At 49.6% G+C, this 22,849-nt stretch overlaps 1 protein-coding gene across 1 annotated transcript in view; it reads right to left on the bottom strand.

Moving 5' to 3' along the window:
- The window catches only part of st6galnac5a (ST6 (alpha-N-acetyl-neuraminyl-2,3-beta-galactosyl-1,3)-N-acetylgalactosaminide alpha-2,6-sialyltransferase 5a), a 65,499-nt gene that overhangs the window by 11,076 nt on the left and 31,574 nt on the right, over positions 1-22,849 (bottom strand). Inside the window, exon 3 of the mRNA XM_084326879.1 lies at positions 16,475-16,887. Coding sequence (XP_084183005.1) covers positions 16,475-16,887 — 413 coding nt within the window. The remainder of the gene's footprint in view (positions 1-16,474; positions 16,888-22,849) is intronic.

Here is a 22,849-nt window from a genome sequence, read left to right as displayed (position 1 = left end):
TCATCATCCGGATCATTCTAGCCGTCCCTGGCTCGTTTGTATACATTGGAATTGCCGATCGAATATCACCAGGTGGCAGTATCGTCTGTGTCTGAACTGGAATTGCATTGGCGTGGATACACGTCTAACTTTTTTTTTGGGTAAGGACCTCCTCCCCCTGCTTGAACAGAGATTCACATTGATCGCCTCGAAATTCCGTTGCCTAAGTGTATTTTACCATCAAAAAGTGTATAGACATATACACTGGTAATCGCGATGGCGATGCAATCACTTGGAATTATTCTTTTTTGAATACCTTCTGGCTAAGGTAAGGTAAGGTATTTTACCGAACCTGAAACGCGTTTTTCTAACGATCACAGTTCTGTGTTTTACCGGAAGTAAAACATGCTCGGCAAACATGATCACAGTTTTGAGTTAAAACGACCCCCCCCCCCCTTGATGATTTTGTGAAGGTACAATTTAAGGGTGCATCAAATTGCAATGCAAAAATTTAATCTCAACATATCAATCTGTGTGGGGTTGCATTCTGTTCGGACAAACATAAAAATGATTTGTGCAAAGTTTGGGAAAGATTCGTTGAGATTTAGAGGTACCACACAGCATGTGAAATATATGGCCTTTTTGGGCGTTTTACTAGATAACATGACAAGGCAATTTCAAAAACGGCAAGAAATAGTTTTTGAGAACAACATTTATTAACCCTAACATTTAAGAACAAAATGTTTGATAACAACATTGAAATAGTCTTTCAAACATGTCTCAAGCATCCTAGAGTCCTAGACCTGGTCCAGCTTGCGCTTGCAGCAGCGAAGATTTGGCTGTGTTGAGCGGTCATGCTCAACTGCCTGTAGCACATTCTGCAGGTGCTCCTCGCTCCTGGCTGCTGCCACAAAGTCTGACGTCAGTTTGACTCCAACGCTCGGCACAGTCATTCACAACATTGATGGCACGTACATTCACTGCACCCATCTGAAATGCTGTACTGGTAACCCAATCCTCTACATCCAGTGAAAGAAACGCGGGATCGATGTGCAGCAGGTGCATGCCGAACCAGCAGTCTGGGTTGGCGAGGTCAGCCAAGCTGGTGGTCGGCGAGAGGGTTGGAAACTTTGGCTTGCCGAAGCCAGTGCCAAAGCGGAGCTGTGGGGCTTGCATGGATATATCAGCCGGCTTGTGCTCCAATATAGCATCTGCAAGTGCGCGCCGCTCGCCAACTGGCACCTTGGTGCTGAAGAGTGCCAGGGGCAGCATCTCGCCTGACAGGTACCATAGGTGCCGCTTCAGCGCCTTAATCGCTGATGCTGCGATGCCCTCGTCAACAGACTTGTATGCGTACAAGTTGTGGTAGAGTGTAAGGTCATTCCATGCCGCATCTACGGCCGTGTCGCAGGTCAACCACCACGTTGCGTAGATGTGCGTGATGAAGTTGGCAAACGCCCGAATCTTCAGCACCTGCTGCTGCGTAGTGATGGTCCCCTGAGGAAGCAAGGCAATGTGCTGCTCCATCAAGGCCAGCTTGAGAGTGTAGAGCAGCTTAGCCATCCACCGCGCCTTGTGCAGTGCTCCCGGTCGTTGGAAGTTAACTGGAGTGTGCTCTGCACTGTCTGCACTCAGACACACAAGACATAGCTGCACGAACTCGCGATAGTCGCCTCGCTTGTAGTCGAGCACTCCTGCAGCGCACACAATTAGTTCAGCACGCAACTTGCCCAGGAACAGTGTTTCGGCATCGCCAGGAATGTAGCGGGCCAATGGGCCGCTGTCCTTGTGTGGCAACAGGTTCCAGTTGTCGCGCAGACGTGTAAACAATGTAACCTCTGGCGAGCGTGACGTCTCCACCTTGAGGTCAGTGAAGATGTGGCTGAGGAGCACCTCGCCGATGTGGTGCCGGCACCCGGACCAGAGCAGTGGTCGACCCAGTGAGAGCTGGATGGCAATGCAGGCTGCCGTGAGATGGCCAGTGTTTGACGCGGTGGTGTCAAATGCCATGTTGACAACCTGATCGGTGCAGCACCAGTCCTGCAGCAGCTTGCATGTCAGCCGGGCAGTGATCGTTCCACATGCCTCATCAGTCCCCTTCATGTATGCTGGCACACCAAGCAGTTTGAGCCGCTCCGCGTCTCCGATCACCACTGTCAGACGCTCCTCCAACTGGCGCACATTGTTGAGCATTGGCGTCAACTTGCTGTCCCAGTGCAAGGTGCACATGGGAGGTGGTGTCCACTGTTCTTGCTGGTCCTCACTGATGGCCTGCAACACGTGGCGGCGCGCTCGGTCTGCTGTTTCGTAGGATGTGGAGACCATTGCCGAATTGCCACCGGATTCCTCGATCAGACCACGCGTGAAGGCAGCATGCTGCATTGGTGTGATCTTCAACCGTGTAGCCAGTGACACAAGACTCGGCCGGCTGAGAATGTCTGATGGAATGAAGGCTGTGGTGCCAGTCTTCTTACGCTCACGGGTGGGTGTGTTCTCAGCCGGTGGAGCAGCTGTTTCATCTGCATTGCTGTCTTCATCACTTTCGCTTTCCAACACCACCGCCATGCTGGACCTCGCAGTCATCTCCTGCTGCTCCTTGGTAAAGCATGCCTGCTGCGCTGCTTCACGCTCCTGTCGCCGCTTCAACTTGGATTGCAGATTGGCATCCAATGCTCCAAATGTGGCCACTCTGTCGCCCTTCATGCTGGCCAGGAAAGCAATGTCCTCTGGATCACAGATCAGCTCCTCTGCATTTGGAGACCACAGCGGGAATGTGGCATCCAGCTTGTGCTCCATTGCGTCCACCAGTCGAGCTGTAGCCTCACTGGAGCGCCTGGCCTTTGGAATTTGCCGCAGCTTGTTGCTAGCATCGACAAACGCTACTATCTTGACGCATGCTCGACGATCACTCACCATTGGAATATTGGCCTTTCCATAAAATGGCTGCACCTGCTCCAAAACGTCCTTAGCCGCATGGAACCGTGACAAGGCTCCGGTCAAACCTGGCCGCTTGGCATGCAGTTGCGTGTCGCAGTTGTACAGCATGCACCGCAAGATCTGGCGACCACTTGGCAGTTTGGCACCAGTGATGATGGCATCTGCATTGGTTATGCTGGGGCCCAGACCAAAGACCAGGCTGCGGCTGCTCTGGCGGGAGCCTAAGGGCGGCGACGCCATCTTGTGAGAACTGGATAGCTGGAGATATAGTTGGAGAGCTGGATCATGTGGTGGGTGATGGTGGAGTTGGGGGAATTGAGTAAACTCTGATGCAGAGCCACACAGGTAAAGCTATTTATAGGCCCATCCCGCCCATCCCCCCAAAAATTGCAGGACCAGGTGCGAGATGAAACAATGTTGCAACTCACACACACACACACACACACAGACACACACAGACACTAACAGCAGGCCATGTTGGGAGAGGACAGCATGTACTGATGTACCGTTGCACATCTAAATCACCTCGTATTGCAAAAATATTTTGCATGTATTGTTTTTACATGGATGGTAACACTTTTAGCACCCATACAAATCAATACGCTGGAAATGTGTATTTTGATGCACCCGGTACATATGTACATGTTATATACTTTTTGATTTGGGAGTATTTGGGGGTTCAGGGAAACAATCAGAACAATTCGGGCTTATTGCACATAACGCGTTTTTTCTCGCGATCAATGAAAAAAGACTGGATTATCTTGGAAATGCGCGATGTTTAGCGTGTAATAAACTACAAACTACAGTGTGTAGAAACAAACCATTTTTTCCATGTTGGACTACAAGTAGTGTCTGTCAAATGAGCCACACCATTATCTCCACATCTATAATGCAGAACACACACACAGCTCTGCAAACATCGTGAAACACAGCGGAAATGACTATTTTAAACTGGCCTTCTAGCAGCAGAGATGGGAATTAAGCGTGGTGCTGAAAGTGTTAAGGTGACTGATCTGCACAAACAAAAATACTCGCTGAAATCTTGATGGATTTACAAACGGTTTGGTTTATTACAAACGTTATTAACGTGGCTATGATTCTTGCTTGGAATAATTTTATTTTATTATTAAAATCTTTTTATATATGAAAGTCCATTATAAGTATGCAGTATGATAACTAAATCTCTGAAATTTTTAACAAACCAAACGGTTGAAAATTGAGCAAGCTATTTTATTTCAATAGTACAGTATATGCACTATAGACATTCATGTTATGAGTGGGCATGCTACCCCGTAGCAAGATGGCCGCCATGTGGCAATGTCGGTCTCCATTGGCCAGCAGTGCGGGTGAGTCATCTAGTCTTTATATATATATCTATGGTAAACACCTCCCTCCAATGGAGGCTAAACAAAGCCTCTCCCGTCTGACTCTCTGAACAGCGGTATATAACCCTCCCGTTAGACAGTTGTTCATTTGCTCCTCATACACAACATGCTGTAAAGGCACTGTCCCTCCAGCTTGTATCTTTTCGGCCAGCGTTGCTCTGATTGGCCGAGCGCGCGCATGAGCCGCGACAAGCCACTCAGCCAGGCAGGAATACTAAGCTCCGCTTAACGCAATTTATACAAATGGAAGTATTGATTTCGCCGTAACGAATCATTAAAAAATATATACCGTTAACTGGAATATGTTGTTTCTTTACACATATGTTGGATTATGTAATTGGTTTGTCATGACAAACCAATACAAAATCGCGAATTACGGTGGGGCTAATCGAAAGGACTGGACACGGACGCGTTAAACAGCAATCAATTAATTTAATATAACAGTCCGGTTCTGTGTTTGTTTGTGTCTGTAGATTGTTGGTGAACAACTAACTTTAGGTTAGTTTAACTTGTCCATGTCCAGTCCTTTCGATGATTCGTTACGGCGAAATCAATACTTCCATTTGTATAAATTGCGTTAAGCGGAGCTTAGTATTCCTGCCTGGCTGAGGAGCTTGTCGCGGCTCATGCGCATGCGCGCGCTCGGCCAATCAGAGCAACGCGGAAGGGCTTGTTGCTTGCCGAAAGGATACAAGCGTCCCTCCAAGTAACCTCGTTCCCAGTTGTATCTCCGTGAGATAAAGCCTGGTAAAGAACTACTGCCGAAAGTGTCTGTGGGGTAGAATTTCCGCTGTATGTAGTTCCCCTGGAAGCTGCCTCCGAACGGACCAAACTTTTCCCGAATCCTGTCGGCAAACTAGCTAGAACGTCCCGGTCATGTAGTAAATTCTTCAGGCAAAGCCGTTGCAGTGGCTTAATGGAAATATTATGCACTTCACACGTTTCTATAATTGTTTTGTCGAAACCGGAAAGCCTGTAGCCTGTACTTCCTGTACTTCCTTTTAGACATTTTAGGAGGCATATCTTTACCAGCCTACCCTCCAAGCCTCGAGCGCGGCTACGGACCACTGTGATTGGTTGAAAATAAAACCTAACAAAAGGAAAGCAACAACTATGTATATAATTAATTTCATTCACAGTCACAGTGGCGTGTATACATTCGTGTTTGTGTATACAGTAGTTGGCCTTGGCCGGCTACAGAAATAGCTGCCATTGTTTCCCCTCTGCTGTGAAACATGGCAACAGCACAAATGAAAAGGCGGAGAACGCGAACATGGGGGGGGGGGGGGGGGTTACTTGTTGAAATGTATTGCCACAAAATGCTGTTGGTTCTAATGAGTCTAAAATAAAACAACAACACATAGTTATCCAGCGTTTCTAGCGTGTTCAGCTGTTCGGGGGGTGAGCAGGTTAACCCCACCATGCCGCCATGGCAACAACAACACACAAGCATCTCCAGAGGAATCTTCAATTTGGCGGGGGGTTGTGGCGTGGGCAGAGGCCAGCGTGAGTACTATAGGTCACCGGGCTATTCTTTTGTGTGGTGTTCAACATTGCCGCGGCCGTACAATCGCCCGGGGACCAGCTTATGTATGTGGGGCTGTGGAATTATTGTCCAGCCACAGTGATGGGATGGGATGTGGCAATGGTTTGAATTTGGTCGAATCATAGTCAACAGCTAAAGGAAAATGTCAAATCAAATCCCTTGTATCCCGTCTTCACATGAATATTCATGTCTCTTTCAAACTAACGATAAATACAAAAAAAGTATAAAAGTAAAAATAGTTTTTCTATTATAAATATTCCTGAAAAGAAATAAGGGAAATGCATGTGTTGGTAATACGAACATAGACTAGTCTTAAAAATATAAGATGAATAAAAACATGTTTAATCCAAAGAGAGTGCCTCGGTCTTCCTTTTGCCTGTTATTCTACTGATAACCCCACTACCAAAGAGCAGCTTCCAGTCACTTCCAAGGTTTTACTGGTATGTATGTCTTGATGCTCTGATTTCCAGCGTAGCGAGACAGCTGTCGATGTTTATATACAGCTTATCGACGTAACTGTCACGGATCATTGAAATGGCACCATGTAAAGTTCAGTTTTAGGGTGGGTTTCCCCTTTAGGTAATTTTCCACCACAGTGGCTCTTTCTTCCTTTTCCCTTCCCTTTCTCCCCTTACATTTGAGAAAAACTAGAAAAAGGTCCTGGGTACAAGGCTGTGTACCTAATGCAATTGAAACTAGTTTCCATGGTAACTCCTATGTGCCTTTGTAGACCAGTCTGGAGCGAACACTGCTAGCTGAGAGGACCACGTTGTTGTGTTCTGCATGGTTAGCATTATTGTTAATACTAGGTTATTACCATGCACCGCCACCGTTAGGAGGCACAATAGGCACAAGAGGATATAGGCAAGAACTAGGAAGTGTGTCCAGTGTGTATGTACGCGAGCATGATGTTGATGTTCTTGGAGGATGGAATAAAGACAGAGGAATAACCACACAGCCTAATGACTCCTGCGTGCTTATTATAATTACTAATAGTCCAAGTGTGGACATTACACACGTCACAAAACCAATATAGTCAAAACAACAGACAGAGGCGGTCAGGTGGCGTAGCGGAGATTGCGTTCGTCACCAACACCGGAGACGCTCACAGCTCCGGCGTTGTCACCAGCTTGGCTGGCCGTTCACACTAATACAATTGGCTGTATTAGAGGGTGGGAAAGCTGGCGGGGTGGGTCCGGGTCGTTGTAAACAGCGACTCCTACAGTTCGGTCGGGGCGCCTGCTCAGCGCGGATAGGATCTAAGGGGGGTAGTGTGATCCTTCCACACGTTACACCCTCTCAGTGAGAGTCCGCGCTGCCAGGTGAAAAGAAGCGGTTGATTGGCTAGACGTGTGTCGGAGGAAGCACGTGATAGCCTCCACTCTCCCAGACCGACTGTGGGGGGTAAGTGCGCAGCGACCAGGAAGGGGATTGGGAATTGGCATAACGACTAACATTGGGATGGGAGAAAATCGGAGGAAAAAGGAGGGGAAAAAGATCATAAAAAAAAAAAAAAAAAAAAAAAAAAAAGACAGACAGACAGACAGACAGAATACACTACTGGAATTATAGACTAATGATTACCTGACTTGTTTGTTTTTAAACGCCGTAGTTTTCATGTATTGAACATTTTATTCATGGGTGAGAGCCCTGGCAGCTGAGTTCTGTACATACTGGAGCCTGTCCAGGGCTTTGGTACCCCGAACAGGACTCAACAGGTCCAACCGGGAGGTGATGAATGAGTGGATCAGGGTCTCAGCCACAGAATCTGAGACCATGGTTACACTGGGGAAAAACAGCACTGTTGTGTTTTTGAATGATTACGTTTGCATGTCCAAGTTAAAAAGAAATGCCGGAAAAACACAGGAAAAAACGTGTTTCCCTAGCAGCAACGCTGAAAAAAGGTGTTTTCGTTTTGACATACCAGATATTTTTGTATTTTCAAAAATATACAAAATACTATATATATTATATACATATTTTTTCAGCACTGGATAAGTCAACATGAACGACCAAGTAGCTTCGGTGTTCGCTATGTTTCTTGTTGTAAAATCGCTAATCGAGTTGTTGATATCACAGAACACTGATATAACAACACACGCTATAGCAAGAGGCGCTAGAACAAGACGCAGACACCAGTTGGGAATGTTGCACGCACAAGAGAATCCCCGTCACCGGCTTCAGCTATATCGACCCTACATGGAGCGCCGGTTCTGGATGAGGCCAGGGAGAACGGGACAATGGTGGACGAATTTTGTCGACGGAATTACGCTTCCTGAGGAGTGGCGTGAGAACTTTAGAATGTCGAGATTGTCCGTGATCAACCTCAGCGAGAGACTCCGTCCGCATTTGGAAGGAATCACAACCGCGGTAATAATATTCATATTGCGAGCCGATCACAGAAGGTGCCAATTAAAATGATTTACCCACATAATCATGCTCTTCAATTTACCTAACGTTACTTGTTATATTACGAACAGGATACACACACCGTGCGCTACCCACCTACCCAGTGGCTAACGCCGGCCCCACATAACGTTAGCCACTGGACAATCATCACAGTCCCCCGTTTTGTTGCTTTTTATCAACAAGCCCAAACATTCTAGTTATGCTAGCTCTACAACATACCTTTTGTGATATCTTGAGGGCTGTGTGGGAACTCTTTCCCACTCGCTGTAGTGTGGTTTTGTACTCCAGCGTGACTTCAAGCAGCAGTATGACCTCATCATCGGTCCAAGTAAACACATCTCTTGAACTTTTCGCCATACTGTAGCAAACAAAATATTGTGGTCGATAGCTTTGTTGTTTACCTGTGGACGTGTGAGCGCGGGTATGCGCGCTCAGGATTTATGCGCGGACAAAATACCTCCCGCGCATGCTCAGTGCTGAATTCGAGACGCGATCCGTTGCAGTCTGACCACGCCTCGTTCTGACTAAATGAAAATAGCTCACGAGACAACGACGTCTAACTAGCCTGCAAAAACATGGCGTTCTCAAAAGCTAAATAAAACGTTGCTGTTCTTCCCCCAGTGTAACCGCAGCCGAGTGATGGTCGGAGACGGGATTTTTTTGAGGTGATAGAAGGCAGACATGGTAACGGTTTTGATGTCTGAGTGGATTGAAAGTGTGGAGTCGAGGGTGACACCCAGGTTATGGACTTCGGGAGACGGGGAGATGGAACAGCCGTCCACGTAGAGGAGATCTCCAACCTTCCGGAGCAGTGCCTTGGGGGCCACTGTAGTAGTTACCATGGAAACAAGTGAAGATTACAATATAAAACACATTTTCTCAAAGATTATGTTAAAACATTGACCTTTATTGGTTGTAACAGTATAAGAATGAAATAATGTATACCTCCGTCAAAGATTATGAACCTACACAAAAAGTTTGGCTGTAATACTTAATAGTACTTTTTTTCCCCCAAGGTTGATCAATAAATGAATATCTTATCTTATCTTATCTTATCTACAACAATGGTGGAAAATCACAGGTGGAACCTCTCTCCCGGGTCTATACTGCATGGCTGGAGCCTTATCATGGTTCAAAATGAATGCACTTGTACACTGCCAACCATGACCCTCTGGCTTCAGCTGTTCAGTTGGTCTAGCTAGTTACCTAACATTAGCAGGCAGATGGTATGATGTAGGTCTGCTTGGTATCAACCCCCAGCATGTACATGAGAATGTAGCAGGCCATACATTAGTTCCTGGGTACTACATTTTACATTACATTTAGTAATTTAGCTGACGCTTTTATCCAAAGCGACTTACAAGTTTTGTACGAAAAGACAGCAGGAAGGGTACAACTCTATCAGCTGGGTACTACAGCTCTAAAATCTTAATGCATAATGCTACAGTGACATGCCATATATCAAATTAAACTATGTAAATGATGAGGTTTATGTATTGTATTATACCTCACCCAAAACCACAATAGGAAGCTAATGAAAATATGTTTTAGGCAGATTTCCGCATCAGGCGGGAAACCACTGTGCCAAACTCGCCACGACACAGTTCAATTAGACTCCATATTTCCATGACTTTGTGTTATGGTTTGTAACCGACCCCAATCGCACAACACAAGACAGGTATGGTGGTTTGCCAAGAAACAGATATTTATTGTGAACAGGGAAAAAGGGCACTGTCCCTTTAAGGGAGAAAACACAAGACACTGGAATAACACAAGAGGGGAAGGTAAAGTGCCTTTAAGAGGCGGGCAGGAAAAGGGAACACTATGGGAAGGTAAAGGGAACGCCTAAGGGAAGGTTAAGGGAACGCCTTGGGAACAGAGGACTAGGGACTAGGAGAGCTAGGGATAGAGGACTAGGGACTAGGAGAACTAGGGATAGAGGACTAGGGACTAGGAGATCTAGGGACAGAGGGACAGGTACTGGGGAACATAGGGAACAGGTTCCGGGGAACAGAGGGCCAGGTACTGGTGACAGAGGGAACAGAGGCCCGCGGAGGCGGGCTGGGGACAGGGAGGAACAGGGGACAGAGGACCGCGGAGGCGGGCTGGGGACAGGGAGGAACTGGGGACTGGTGGGAAAACATCTGGGCCGCTCTGCAGAACAGAGGAGAGGGTTAATATTCAAAGGGAAAAAACAGAGCAGATGCAGAACAGTCCAAAAAACAAAGTAACAAAGTAAATACTATCTTCGTGTGAACAAACACACAGTGGGAGATGGAATGTCCAAAATAATATCCAAGTGAGAACTAAAGGAGGCAATACGCTGGGTGAGTGACATCACAATCAAAACTCACCCAGGCGTATGCGTAATGGTACAGGAACAGCAGCGGGAACGAGGGCAAGGGGCATTACGCTGAGTGAGTGACATCACAATCAAAACTCACCCAGGCGTATGCGTAAAGGTACAGGGGCAGCAGCGGGAACGGGGGCAAGGGCACTACGCTGGGTGAGTGACATCACAATCAAAACTCACCCAGGCGTATGCGTAATGGTACAGGGACAGCAGCGGGAACGGGGGGCAAAAAGCATTACGCTGAGTGAGTGACATCACAATCAAAACTCACCCAGGCGTATGCGTAAAGGTAAGGGACAGCAGCGGGGCGAGGGCATCGCCACCGGGTGGCTGGCTGTCCGAGCCGAGGGACAGAGTGCTAAAACAGTGGCGGTGGCGAGGATGTCGTCCACCGGGTAGCCGCTGTCGGAGCCGAGGAACAGGGTGCTGGAACAGCGGCGGTGGCGAGGATGTCGTCCACCGGGTAGCCGCTGTCGGAGCCGAGGAACAGGGTGCTGGAACAGCGGCGGTGGCGAGGATGTCGTCCACCGGGTAGCCGCTGTCGGAGCCGAGGAACAGGGTGCTGGAACAGCGGCGGTGGCGAGGATGTCGTCCACCGGGTAGCCGCTGTCGGAGCCGAGGAACAGAGTGCGCGCCACACCTTGGTGTGCGCGTCGGAACAGTGGCGGTGGCGAGGGCGTCGTCCACCGGGTAGCCGCTGTCGGAGCCGAGGAACAGAGTGCGCGCCACACCTTGGTGTGCGCGTCGGAACAGTGGCGGTGGCGAGGGCGTCGTCCACCGGGTAGCCGCTGTCGGAGCCGAGGAACAGAGTGGCGCGCCACACCTTGGTGTGCGCGTCGGAACAGAGAGACGCATCGGGGTGCGTCTGCGAGGAGGAGTGTGCCAAGCAGGAAGGTCTGGAAGATGCGCGTCGGCGCGCTGAGGTCTGGAGAGCGTGCCAAGCTCGAAGGTCTGGAAGATGCGCGTCTGTGCGCTGGTACGGAGGAGCGTGCCAAGCTCGAAGGTCTGGAAGATGCGCGTCTGTGCGCTGGTACGGAGGAGCGTGCCAAGCTCGAAGGTCTGGAAGATGCGCGTCTGTGCGCTGGTACGGAGGAGCGTGCCAAGCTCGAAGGTCTGGAAGATGCGCGTCTGTGCGCTGGTACGGAGGAGCGTGCCAAGCTCGAAGGTCTGGAAGATGCGCGTCTGTGCGCTGGTACGGAGGAGCGTGCCAAGCTCGAAGGTCTGAAGTGGAACACTGGAATACCTCCCGTAGAGGATTAGAGAGCGCAGTACAGTGTCTCCCTCCAGGCTAACGGCGGCAGGTGGCGAAGGCTTGAGCGCATCTGGCGCGCTGGTCTGGAGTGGAACACTGGAATACCTCCCGTAGAGAATTAGAGAGCGCAGTACAATGTCTCCCTCCAGGCAAACATCTCAAGGCTGGAGAGATCCATCTTACAGCATTGGTAGACCAGAGGATCTCCCGAAAGAGTCTAGATGTTAGAGAATATGACTCAGCATGAATAAAACACGACCCCACGCCGAAACGAGGGGAAGAGCCCTGGTATTTAAAGCCCACAGGGGAACTAATTAGCCTGCCACCACAGGTGCGAGAGGTAATTGATAATAGTCCAGGTGTGGCCACTGAGAGTAAACGAGAGTAAAGAACGAGAGGGTGGGGGCTAGAGAGAGTGAGTGAGAAGGGAATTTCTAACAGTAGGCTTTAAAGAAACAGAGAAAAGGTGGTGAGCAGCGGGCAAAACCTCACAGTACCCCCCCCTCAACGGGAGCCACCCGGCGACCCAAAACAAATACAGACAGAGTGGCAGGGGGCAAAACAAGAGGTACTGGCCAAGCCAGCAGGGGAAGCCACCACAAGAGTGGGGCTAGCAAAAGAAACAGGGTCGCCGAGGGGTAACTAGGGTAGCAGAGGGGCAACTGGTCTAGAGGAACTGGGTCTAGAGAACTAGTCTAGCGAACTGGGCAAGAGAACTGGTCTAGAGAACTGGTTTAGAGAACTGGTCTAGAGGAACTGGTCTAGAGGAACTGGGTCTAGAGAACTGGTCTAGAGCAACTGGTCTAGAGGAACTGAGGGGCAAGCAGGGTAGCTAAGGGGTAACCATGGAAGCACCGGGAAAGGGCTAGCAGAGGGAAGGTTAGCTGCCAGGGCACTGATAGCTACAGGGCCTATGCTAGCTGTACTGCTACATCAACATAGAGGCTGCGCAAGCTGCCGGAGCCAGGCTAGCAGAGGGACCGGGTTAGCTGCTTGGGCCTGGCTAGCTACAGGGCCTATGCCAGCTGCAAGGCTGTATTAACATAGAGGCTGTGCTAACAGCCGGGGCCAAGCTAGCAGACCGGGGCCATGCAGAGGGAAACTGGGTTAGCCGCCAGGGCAAGGCTAGCTACAGGGCCTATGCCAGCAGCAAGGGCTGCATAAACATAGAGGCTGTGCTAGCAGCCGGGGCTAAGCTAGCAGACAGGGGCTCTGCTGAGGGACTGGGTTAGCTGCCAGGGCATGGCTAGCTACAGGGGGGTCAAACAGGGCAAAACGGGAAGCAAACAGGGGAGCTAACCGGGGAGACTAACAAGCTAAACAGGGGAGTAACAGGCTAACAAGGGAGCTAAACAGGACTAACAGGGAAGCTAAACTGGGCAAACAGGGAAGCTAACAGGGCTAACAGGGGAGCTAGAGGGGAGACTAACAAGCTAACAGGGGAGCTAACAGGGCTAACAGGGGAGCTAGAGGGAACAAGAAAAAAAAAAGGCAAACTCAACATACACCGTCTGTGCTGGCTGGGGTCGTCGATTTGGTGGGGTCGTACTGTTATGGTTTGTAACCGACCCCAATCGCACAACACAAGACAGGTATGGTGGTTTGCCAAGAAACAGATATTTATTGTGAACAGGGAAAAAGGGCACTGTCCCTTTAAGGGAGAAAACACAAGACACTGGAATAACACAAGAGGGGAAGGTAAAGTGCCTTTAAGAGGCGGGCAGGAAAAGGGAACACTATGGGAAGGTTAAGGGAACGCCTTGGGAACAGAGGACTAGGGACTAGGAGAGCTAGGGATAGAGGACTAGGGACTAGGAGAACTAGGGATAGAGGACTAGGGACTAGGAGATCTAGGGACAGAGGGACAGGTACTGGGGAACATAGGGAACAGGTTCCGGGGAACAGAGGGCCAGGTACTGGTGACAGAGGGAACAGAGGCCCGCGGAGGCGGGCTGGGGACAGGGAGGAACAGGGGACAGAGGACCGCGGAGGCGGGCTGGGGACAGGGAGGAACTGGGGACTGGTGGGAAAACATCTGGGCCGCTCTGCAGAACAGAGGAGAGGGTTAATATTCAAAGGGAAAAAACAGAGCAGATGCAGAACAGTCCAAAAAACAAAGTAACAAAGTAAATACTATCTTCGTGTGAACAAACACACAGTGGGAGATGGAATGTCCAAAATAATATCCAAGTGAGAACTAAAGGAGGCAATACGCTGGGTGAGTGACATCACAATCAAAACTCACCCAGGCGTATGCGTAATGGTACAGGAACAGCAGCGGGAACGAGGGCAAGGGGCATTACGCTGAGTGAGTGACATCACAATCAAAACTCACCCAGGCGTATGCGTAAAGGTACAGGGGCAGCAGCGGGAACGGGGGCAAGGGCACTACGCTGGGTGAGTGACATCACAATCAAAACTCACCCAGGCGTATGCGTAATGGTACAGGGACAGCAGCGGGAACGGGGGGCAAAAAGCATTACGCTGAGTGAGTGACATCACAATCAAAACTCACCCAGGCGTATGCGTAAAGGTAAGGGACAGCAGCGGGGCGAGGGCATCGCCACCGGGTGGCTGGCTGTCCGAGCCGAGGGACAGAGTGCTGGAACAGTGGCGGTGGCGAGGATGTCGTCCACCGGGTAGCCGCTGTCGGAGCCGAGGAACAGGGTGCTGGAACAGCGGCGGTGGCGAGGATGTCGTCCACCGGGTAGCCGCTGTCGGAGCCGAGGAACAGGGTGCTGGAACAGCGGCGGTGGCGAGGATGTCGTCCACCGGGTAGCCGCTGTCGGAGCCGAGGAACAGGGTGCTGGAACAGCGGCGGTGGCGAGGATGTCGTCCACCGGGTAGCCGCTGTCGGAGCCGAGGAACAGAGTGCGCGCCACACCTTGGTGTGCGCGTCGGAACAGTGGCGGTGGCGAGGGCGTCGTCCACCGGGTAGCCGCTGTCGGAGCCGAGGAACAGAGTGCGCGCCACACCTTGGTGTGCGCGTCGGAACAGTGGCGGTGGCGAGGGCGTCGTCCACCGGGTAGCCGCTGTCGGAGCCGAGGAACAGAGTGGCGCGCCACACCTTGGTGTGCGCGTCGGAACAGAGAGACGCATCGGGGTGCGTCTGCGAGGAGGAGTGTGCCAAGCAGGAAGGTCTGGAAGATGCGCGTCGGCGCGCTGAGGTCTGGAGAGCGTGCCAAGCTCGAAGGTCTGGAAGATGCGCGTCTGTGCGCTGGTACGGAGGAGCGTGCCAAGCTCGAAGGTCTGGAAGATGCGCGTCTGTGCGCTGGTACGGAGGAGCGTGCCAAGCTCGAAGGTCTGGAAGATGCGCGTCTGTGCGCTGGTACGGAGGAGCGTGCCAAGCTCGAAGGTCTGGAAGATGCGCGTCTGTGCGCTGGTACGGAGGAGCGTGCCAAGCTCGAAGGTCTGGAAGATGCGCGTCTGTGCGCTGGTACGGAGGAGCGTGCCAAGCTCGAAGGTCTGAAGTGGAACACTGGAATACCTCCCGTAGAGGATTAGAGAGCGCAGTACAGTGTCTCCCTCCAGGCTAACGGCGGCAGGTGGCGAAGGCTTGAGCGCATCTGGCGCGCTGGTCTGGAGTGGAACACTGGAATACCTCCCGTAGAGAATTAGAGAGCGCAGTACAATGTCTCCCTCCAGGCAAACATCTCAAGGCTGGAGAGATCCATCTTACAGCATTGGTAGACCAGAGGATCTCCCGAAAGAGTCTAGATGTTAGAGAATATGACTCAGCATGAATACAACACGACCCCACGCCGAAACGAGGGGAAGAGCCCTGGTATTTAAAGCCCACAGGGGAACTAATTAGCCTGCCACCACAGGTGCGAGAGGTAATTGATAATAGTCCAGGTGTGGCCACTGAGAGTAAACGAGAGTAAAGAACGAGAGGGTGGGGGCTAGAGAGAGTGAGTGAGAAGGGAATTTCTAACAGTAGGCTTTAAAGAAACAGAGAAAAGGTGGTGAGCAGCGGGCAAAACCTCACACTTTGTTTATGTCGGAACAAGGTTTCTTCTATATGGTGAAAGACTCAAGTCAGTGAACATCTTTCTGTGTTGGTGATGTTGCCTTTTCAAGCGTTTCTATCATGCATCATTTATCCACATTGGCTGGCACAGTGCACACATTTGCTTTGTCAACCGAGGGTGCATTTGCTTTGTTAATAGATTGAAACGGGTGAAACATAACTAAGGCCGCCTATGGTTATTGAAATAATACACTTCTCATTCACCTCATGGGGTACTGCACATCTCGTTTCGTAGTATCCCTTACTTATAACGTGGTGTTATGTACTGTAGGTTCAAAAGGAGTACCATCATGGCAATATATGACTTTTAACCATGGCAGTACCATGGTCAAGTATTCATACAATGGCCTCTACCATGGTAACACTGAAATGACCCTGAAGAAGGTCTGTTGACCGAAACGTTGGTTTAAAGTACATGCATTCCTACATAGAGGGAAGTAGCAAGAACACCAGTGAGCTCCAGTATTCCTTCCAAATGCAACTACTACTTTGAGAACCTGGAGAAAATGAAGATGTGGGAATGAATTGAAAGCTGAAATGACCACCAAACTACGGCGACGCTCTGTAAGGGACCTCCTCTCACCTGTCCTTCCCCGTCTCCTTCTTGAAGAGCTCGTCAAACTGCAGCATCTTCTGCCAGGAGATGATGTAGACCTTGAGGTTGGGCAGCACCTGGTTTATCAGCCTCAGGTTGTTGTACACCAGGCCCTTCCCGTCCCGCCGCATGTAGCTACTGGGGCCCCAGAAGACGAAGGCCGTGTCCTGGCTGGCGTTGAGCAGCTCGTAGCGGCTCCGCAGGACGCGCTGCATGCTGGAGTGGGCGATGACGCGCAGCGAGGTGCGCTGCCCCACGTCGGGGCCGTAGCCCCGCGCGGTGGGGGCGTCGTTCATGCGGATGACGCAGTCTGCGCGGTCGATCTCGTCCCCTCGACCGCCGCCGAGGAGGTGCCCCGAGCTGGTGACCAGGGCGCAGGTCTGGCAGTGCATCTCCAGAGGCTGAGAGAGACGGAGAGATTTACATTTAGTCATTTAGTTGATGCTTTTATCCAAAGCGACTTGCAAGTTCTGTACGACAATATCTGTAAAACATATTAGTATATAGTAGGTAGTAATATAGTGTTTATATATAGTAATATAGACAAGGACGATAAATTAGTGGAAGAGTGCATGATAGTAGAAGACAGTAAGAAGGTTAGTGTTTTTTTTTAATAACTAGATTTTCATTGCAGATATTGATTGAAGACGTGTGTCTTTAGTCAACGGCAAAAGATAGGTCGTGTTTCGGCTGTCCTAACTGTGGTGGGACCATTGTGGAGCGAGGACCGAGAATAGGCGGCTTCTCTTTGATGACCCTCCCGGAGCTCGGACAGGAGTGGGTCTGAGGCGGCCAGAGGATATATGGTAGATGGATGGATTTATATAGCAGCTTTTATCCAAAGCGCTTTTAAATTTTTTCTCACATTTGACCCATTCACACACCGACGGCGGAGGTGACCATGTAAGGTGCCAACCTGCTCATCGGGAGCAGTTAGGGGTTTAAGTGTCTTGCTCAAGGACACTTCGACACGCTGCCCGGGAGGAGCAGGAATGGAACCCGGGAACTTCCAGATTTCTCCCCATTTTTCTATTTTTCTCCCGTCCTCAATTTCGTATTGTCCAATTCTACCCTCCCCTGTCTCGAACTTTGTTAGGCCATGCCTCCCACAAGCCGGCTGCAATGTGGACGAAGCCTTGCATCACGTGTCCCCTCCGCGTCTATTCTTTTACCAACGGATTTCCAGTTCTGCGATCTGATTGGCCACTGACGTTTCTGGTGCGATCTGATTGGCCACTGACGTTTCTGGTCATGTGACATGTGCGCCCAATCGCGTGACGTGCCCATTTCCGCCTCGAACAGCAGCAAACTACCTAACGCCTAGTTTATCACTGGTTAAGCTTAGGCGACTCTTTCGAAGTTGGTTAAGGTTAGAGTTTGGAATCAGGGCTGGTGTTCTATCGCCATGCTCTAAGACAAACTCTAACCTTAACCAACTTCGAAAGAGTGCCTAAGCTTAACTGGTGGCAGAACTTGCCGTCACACGATTGGCGCGACCAGAAACGTCAGTGGCCAATCAGAGCGCAGAACGCGGAACTGGAAATCCGTTGGTAAAAGAATTCAGGCGTCCCCTCCGGTACTCGAGGAGGCAGCCGTCGCATCTTTTCACCTGCACAGCGCGATCTCTCAGCGGCGAGGGTCTGCGTGGTTGGGACACGCCGCCCTCGTCGCTTCCTGATTCTACTGCGCAGGCGCACCAACCGACCTGTAGGAGTCGCTGTCCACATCGTCCGATCCCCACCCACCAGTTTCCCACCCCCTAATACTGCCAATTGTATTAGTATGAACGACCAGCCAAGCTGGTAGCAACGCCGAGAGCTGGGCTCGAACCCAGCATCTCCTGCGTTGGTGGCGAGCGCCTTGCCCACTTCGCCACCTAGCCACCCACGACCGCTCTACCTCCAGAGCCACTGTCGGATTATTTTATTGTCACAGCACATACATTCAGGAAAATCGTGAGATGCTTGTTTTTCCCCGGCTCCTCAACCGTAGTAGATTTGTAAACAACTTATATAAGACAAGACAAGCGGGGTGAAAGTAACCGTGAGGGGAATGAAGCCACCTTTTCATCTAAACACGCAGAGTAGTAAATATTCCACCTCTTCACCCTCAGCACTGCCATCAATATTCATCCTGTTCTGAATTCTTCATATTAATTTATTGTACTCCAACGTGTCCTGAACATTCAATTCAACCCGTGGTTTTATGCACCGCACGCAAAAGCAGACAACAGCCGAGGGAACATTAGCGGAAAGCGGCACGCAATCTGTCTGCAGAGGGAAAGGCTCGGTTGAGGAATGGGCTGTGACACCGGCTCCTGGCCATCGCTCTGCAGGTAGTAAATACCTCTGGTCGCGGGGCTTACAAAGGATTTGGCTTGGAACCCTCTCCCTCTCATACATATACAAAGTCACACCTATAGCGCAGCACGCACCCTGCAACACGAGTGCTCCTGATATACTGTAGCTCTGTTGTGTGCATGCAGTATGGCTCTATGAATTATTCCACACATGTGGTATGTGCCCCATTGTAATTCATATAGGGTGTAGTCTATGACTTGTTAGAAGGATTTAAGAGTATGTCTAAGTGCGTGTGTGTGTGTGTGTGTGTGTGTGTGTGTGTGTGTGTGTGTGTGTGTGTGTGTGTGTGTGTGTGTGTGTGTGTGTGTGTGTGTGTGTGTGTGTGTGTGCGCGTGTGTGTCTGTCTGTCTGTCTGTGTGTGTGTGTGTGTGTGTGTGTGTGTGTGTGTGTGTGTGTGTGTGTGTGTGTGTGTGTGTGTGTGTGTGTGTGTGTGTGCGCGCGTGTGTGTGTCTGTCTGTCTGTCTGTCTGTCTGTGTGTGTGTGTGTGTGTGTGTGTGTGCGTGTGTGTGTGTGTGTGTGTGTGTGTGTGTGTGTGTGTGTGTGTGTGTGTTCGATAATGATAATAAACGTGTATTTTGTATAGCACCTTTCATACAAGAATTGCAGCACAAAGTGCTTCACAGCAGTAATGTAGACATAAAATAGACATAGGCATAAAATCTGCATAAGATTGCCATAATTATAGACAGGCATAAAATGAGCAGAAAATTTGTATTAAAACCTCCTGGAAAATTTTTAATCGATTTCTGTCGTCAGAATCTACTGTATGAAAAAAAACTGAAAAAAAAGATTGTAATAGATTTCTGTCATTAAAATCTATAAAAACCCCAACCCAAGAGGGGCTCCTGCACAGGTCCCACCCACACTGTCACCTCCACGGTCTGAGGCCCCACTTGTATTGGAAATCGTGCAGTTTCAATCTTATTGATTATGAATCTATAAAAGACTATTAGCAGGTTTCAAACAGATGTATGTCAGTTAGAATAAAAAATCAAGAGATTTATTTGTCACATACATACCAGGGCATACAGTGAAATGCGGGTGGTCATGCCCGCATTGATTGTGCAAAATACAATAATAAAAATAGGCATAGAAAAAATAAAATAGGTAAGACACAAGATATGCATGGTAAAAAAAATCCATGCTAAGTTCCTGAGAAACTGGTTCCTATATACACTACTATACAATATACAATTTACAATTTTAACTCGTAATGTATCTAAACTATACTATACAGTACCTCCTTCCTTTAAAGTGACTCTCTATTTTTTAAAGTGACTTTTTGTTTAAAGTGATTGATTAAGCAGTTGCCGCATGAGTGTGTGTGTGTGTGTGTGTGTGTGTGTGTGTGTGTGTGTGTGTGTGTGTGTGTGTGTGTGTGTGTGTGTGTGTGTGTGTGTGTGTGTGTGTGTGTGTCTGTGTGTGCTCATGTGTACTTGTGAGTGGAGAGTTCAGTGTTCTGCTCATCATTAGGGCTGAACAATTTATCAACATTTTATTGAAATTGCTAAATATGGTCTTGTGCAATATCCAAATCACAGGAGGCATAATATAAAGTACAAAATACCGTTCTGAATGATGTATGTGGTGCTGCAGATATGTCTGATGTGTTTGTTACACAGAACTCTCTTAGAATCCGTCGTGCTTGGAAACTGTTTGGAAAAGGCCCGGCACTTACTTGGCAGGTGATTGGATGAACCATCTGTCTATCACCATCTATCACGGGCTAACTTCAACCAATCGGATCAACGAACCATATGACATAGAGAGAGAGTGCTGAAGAGGAAGCTAGCTATGTAGTTAGCTATGTAGTTAGCATGTCGGTAGACGATTCTTGCCGTCTTTGTAACAAATACCAAAAGGATATTTGATTCAAAGAAGATAGCAAACGTTACACCTAAACCACGCACGTACAGCAGCTGTCACTAGTTCCTCAGAGGACGCTGATTGGTCTGAACCACTGTGGATCGGCCACAAGCGCATGACTTGAAGCCTGACGAGGTGGATTATCGCGTGATCTCCCGAGACTCCAGCTGACTCGCAGGGGAAAGAGATGCCCTGGCCTACATTCATCTTCTAAAGGATCTTCATTTAAGTTCCATGTGGTCTGGCTTCCGAGCTCCGACAGAAAATTGGCTCCTTGTACAGAAATAGATCCAGCTTTCCTGTGATTAGTAGAAAGAGGAAGCTGTTTCTTGAAGCTGTTTTCTTATACATTTTGGACCATGGTGGTGTGATTTATAGGCTGCGGCTTCACCTCTTAAACCTCTGGACTCGGTCCATCATTCTGCCCTCAGATTTATTACTGGTGACCGGTATGATAGCCACCACTGTGTCCTTTATGAAAAGGTTGGATGGCCTTCTCTGGTTGACAGGACTAACTATCATTGGTATTTACTTTTATCACAACACTGTTGGAATGGAATCTTGGAACCTATTCTACACGTTCAAATGACTGGTTGGTTTTCAGGGATCCTCCAGTTTGCTCTGAACTAGGAAAAACTCCTTTTTCCTTTGATGCTTCCAACACCTGGAATGCCCTCCGACTGACTCTGAAGCTGAAGGTTCTTCCTTCTTTTGCTGCGTTTAAAAGTATGATCTCTGACCACTGTGTGTCGACTTGTAACTGTCTTAGCTGATTTCTATTGTTTATTCTTATTTGTTGAGCCTGATAAGGTACGATTTTGCTGATAAACTGTGTCTTGTGTTTGTAAGCTCGTTGTCGCTGTATGAGGGTAACTTCAGTGTCTCACGAGTTGAAATAAAGGTTTGAAAATGAAATGAGATTACCGTAAATCAAATTGCAATATCAGTCAAAATAATTGCAATTGGATTTCTTATTCCAAATCGTTCAACCCTATGTGTGTGTGTGTGTGTGTGTGTATGCAGGGCTTTCCCTAAACAATGTTATCTGGGGGGGGGGCAGTGCCACTATGACAACATGCCAGCGCCACCATGTGGTTTGAAAAACATTCTTAGATAAAAAAGATGTTGCAGTGAAAGCTTGGGGCCAGCTTGGAGATGCATCGTTGTCTAATACAAGATTGCTCGGTTTTCTGTTCCTTTGTTCCAGTGTGTGTGTGTGCGTGTGTGTGCGTGTGTGTGTGCCCGCATCTGCCTATCTGCGTGTCCTCTGGAGGTGTTCCATTTCCAGCATGACACTCTCAGACGGCTCCCTGCACCTTGGAGTCACTCAGGTGAAAACTGAGACAGGAGAGACCTGTAACGCGGCCCCTGCGCTGCCTCCAGACTATAGCGACCGCACCGCGCTTATTTACATCCCCGCGGCGGTAACAAACAACGATGGCGCGCGTGACGAGGAGGAGCCGGGGCCAACGAGCGGCATTAGCACGTACGCACCCGTCTGCCACCAGCCTCACCTAATACCACCGGATCACCGGCAGAGATGATCCATCTAGATAATGGGACCTACAGCGCGATGAGGGGGGAGAGAGAGAAAGAGAGAGAGAGAGAGAGAGAGAGAGAGAGAGAGAGAGAGAGAAAGAGAAAGTAAGTCAGCTAGAGAGAGATAGCTGGGAACCAGGAGAGAGACAAAGAGAGATACGGCAGGAGGCGCTGCCACAGTGTTTGATGAAGTGTTGAGCTAATGAGGTCCTAGTGGTCTACAGCAGCAGCGGCAGCATCCACCCCCCCCCTCTCTCCCCCCCCTCTCCCCCCCCCCTCTCTCTCCACCCCCCTCTCTCTCTCCCCCCCTCTCTCTCTCCCCCTCCTCTCTCTCTCCCCTCTCCTCTCTCTCTCTCTCTCCCCCTACTCTCTCTCTCCCTCCTCTCTCTATCCTCTCTCCCCCCTCCTCTCTCTCCCTCTCCTCTCTCTCACTTTCTCCCCCCCTTCTCTCTCTTTCTCCTCTCTCTCTCTATCTCTCTCGCTCTCTCCCCCTCCTCTCTCTCTCTCTACCCCATCTCCCCCCTTCTCTCTTTCTCTCTACACCCCATCTCCCCCTCCTCTCTCTTTCTCCCCCCTCCTCTCCCCCCCTCCCCTCTCT

This window comes from Notolepis coatsorum (genome assembly GCF_963971535.1).
Source record: "Notolepis coatsorum genome assembly, chromosome: 13".
In the NCBI taxonomy this organism is placed as follows: domain Eukaryota; kingdom Metazoa; phylum Chordata; class Actinopteri; order Aulopiformes; family Paralepididae; genus Notolepis; species Notolepis coatsorum.
Note: the sequence above shows the minus strand (reverse complement) of the source record. Positions and strands in the feature narration are given on the sequence as shown.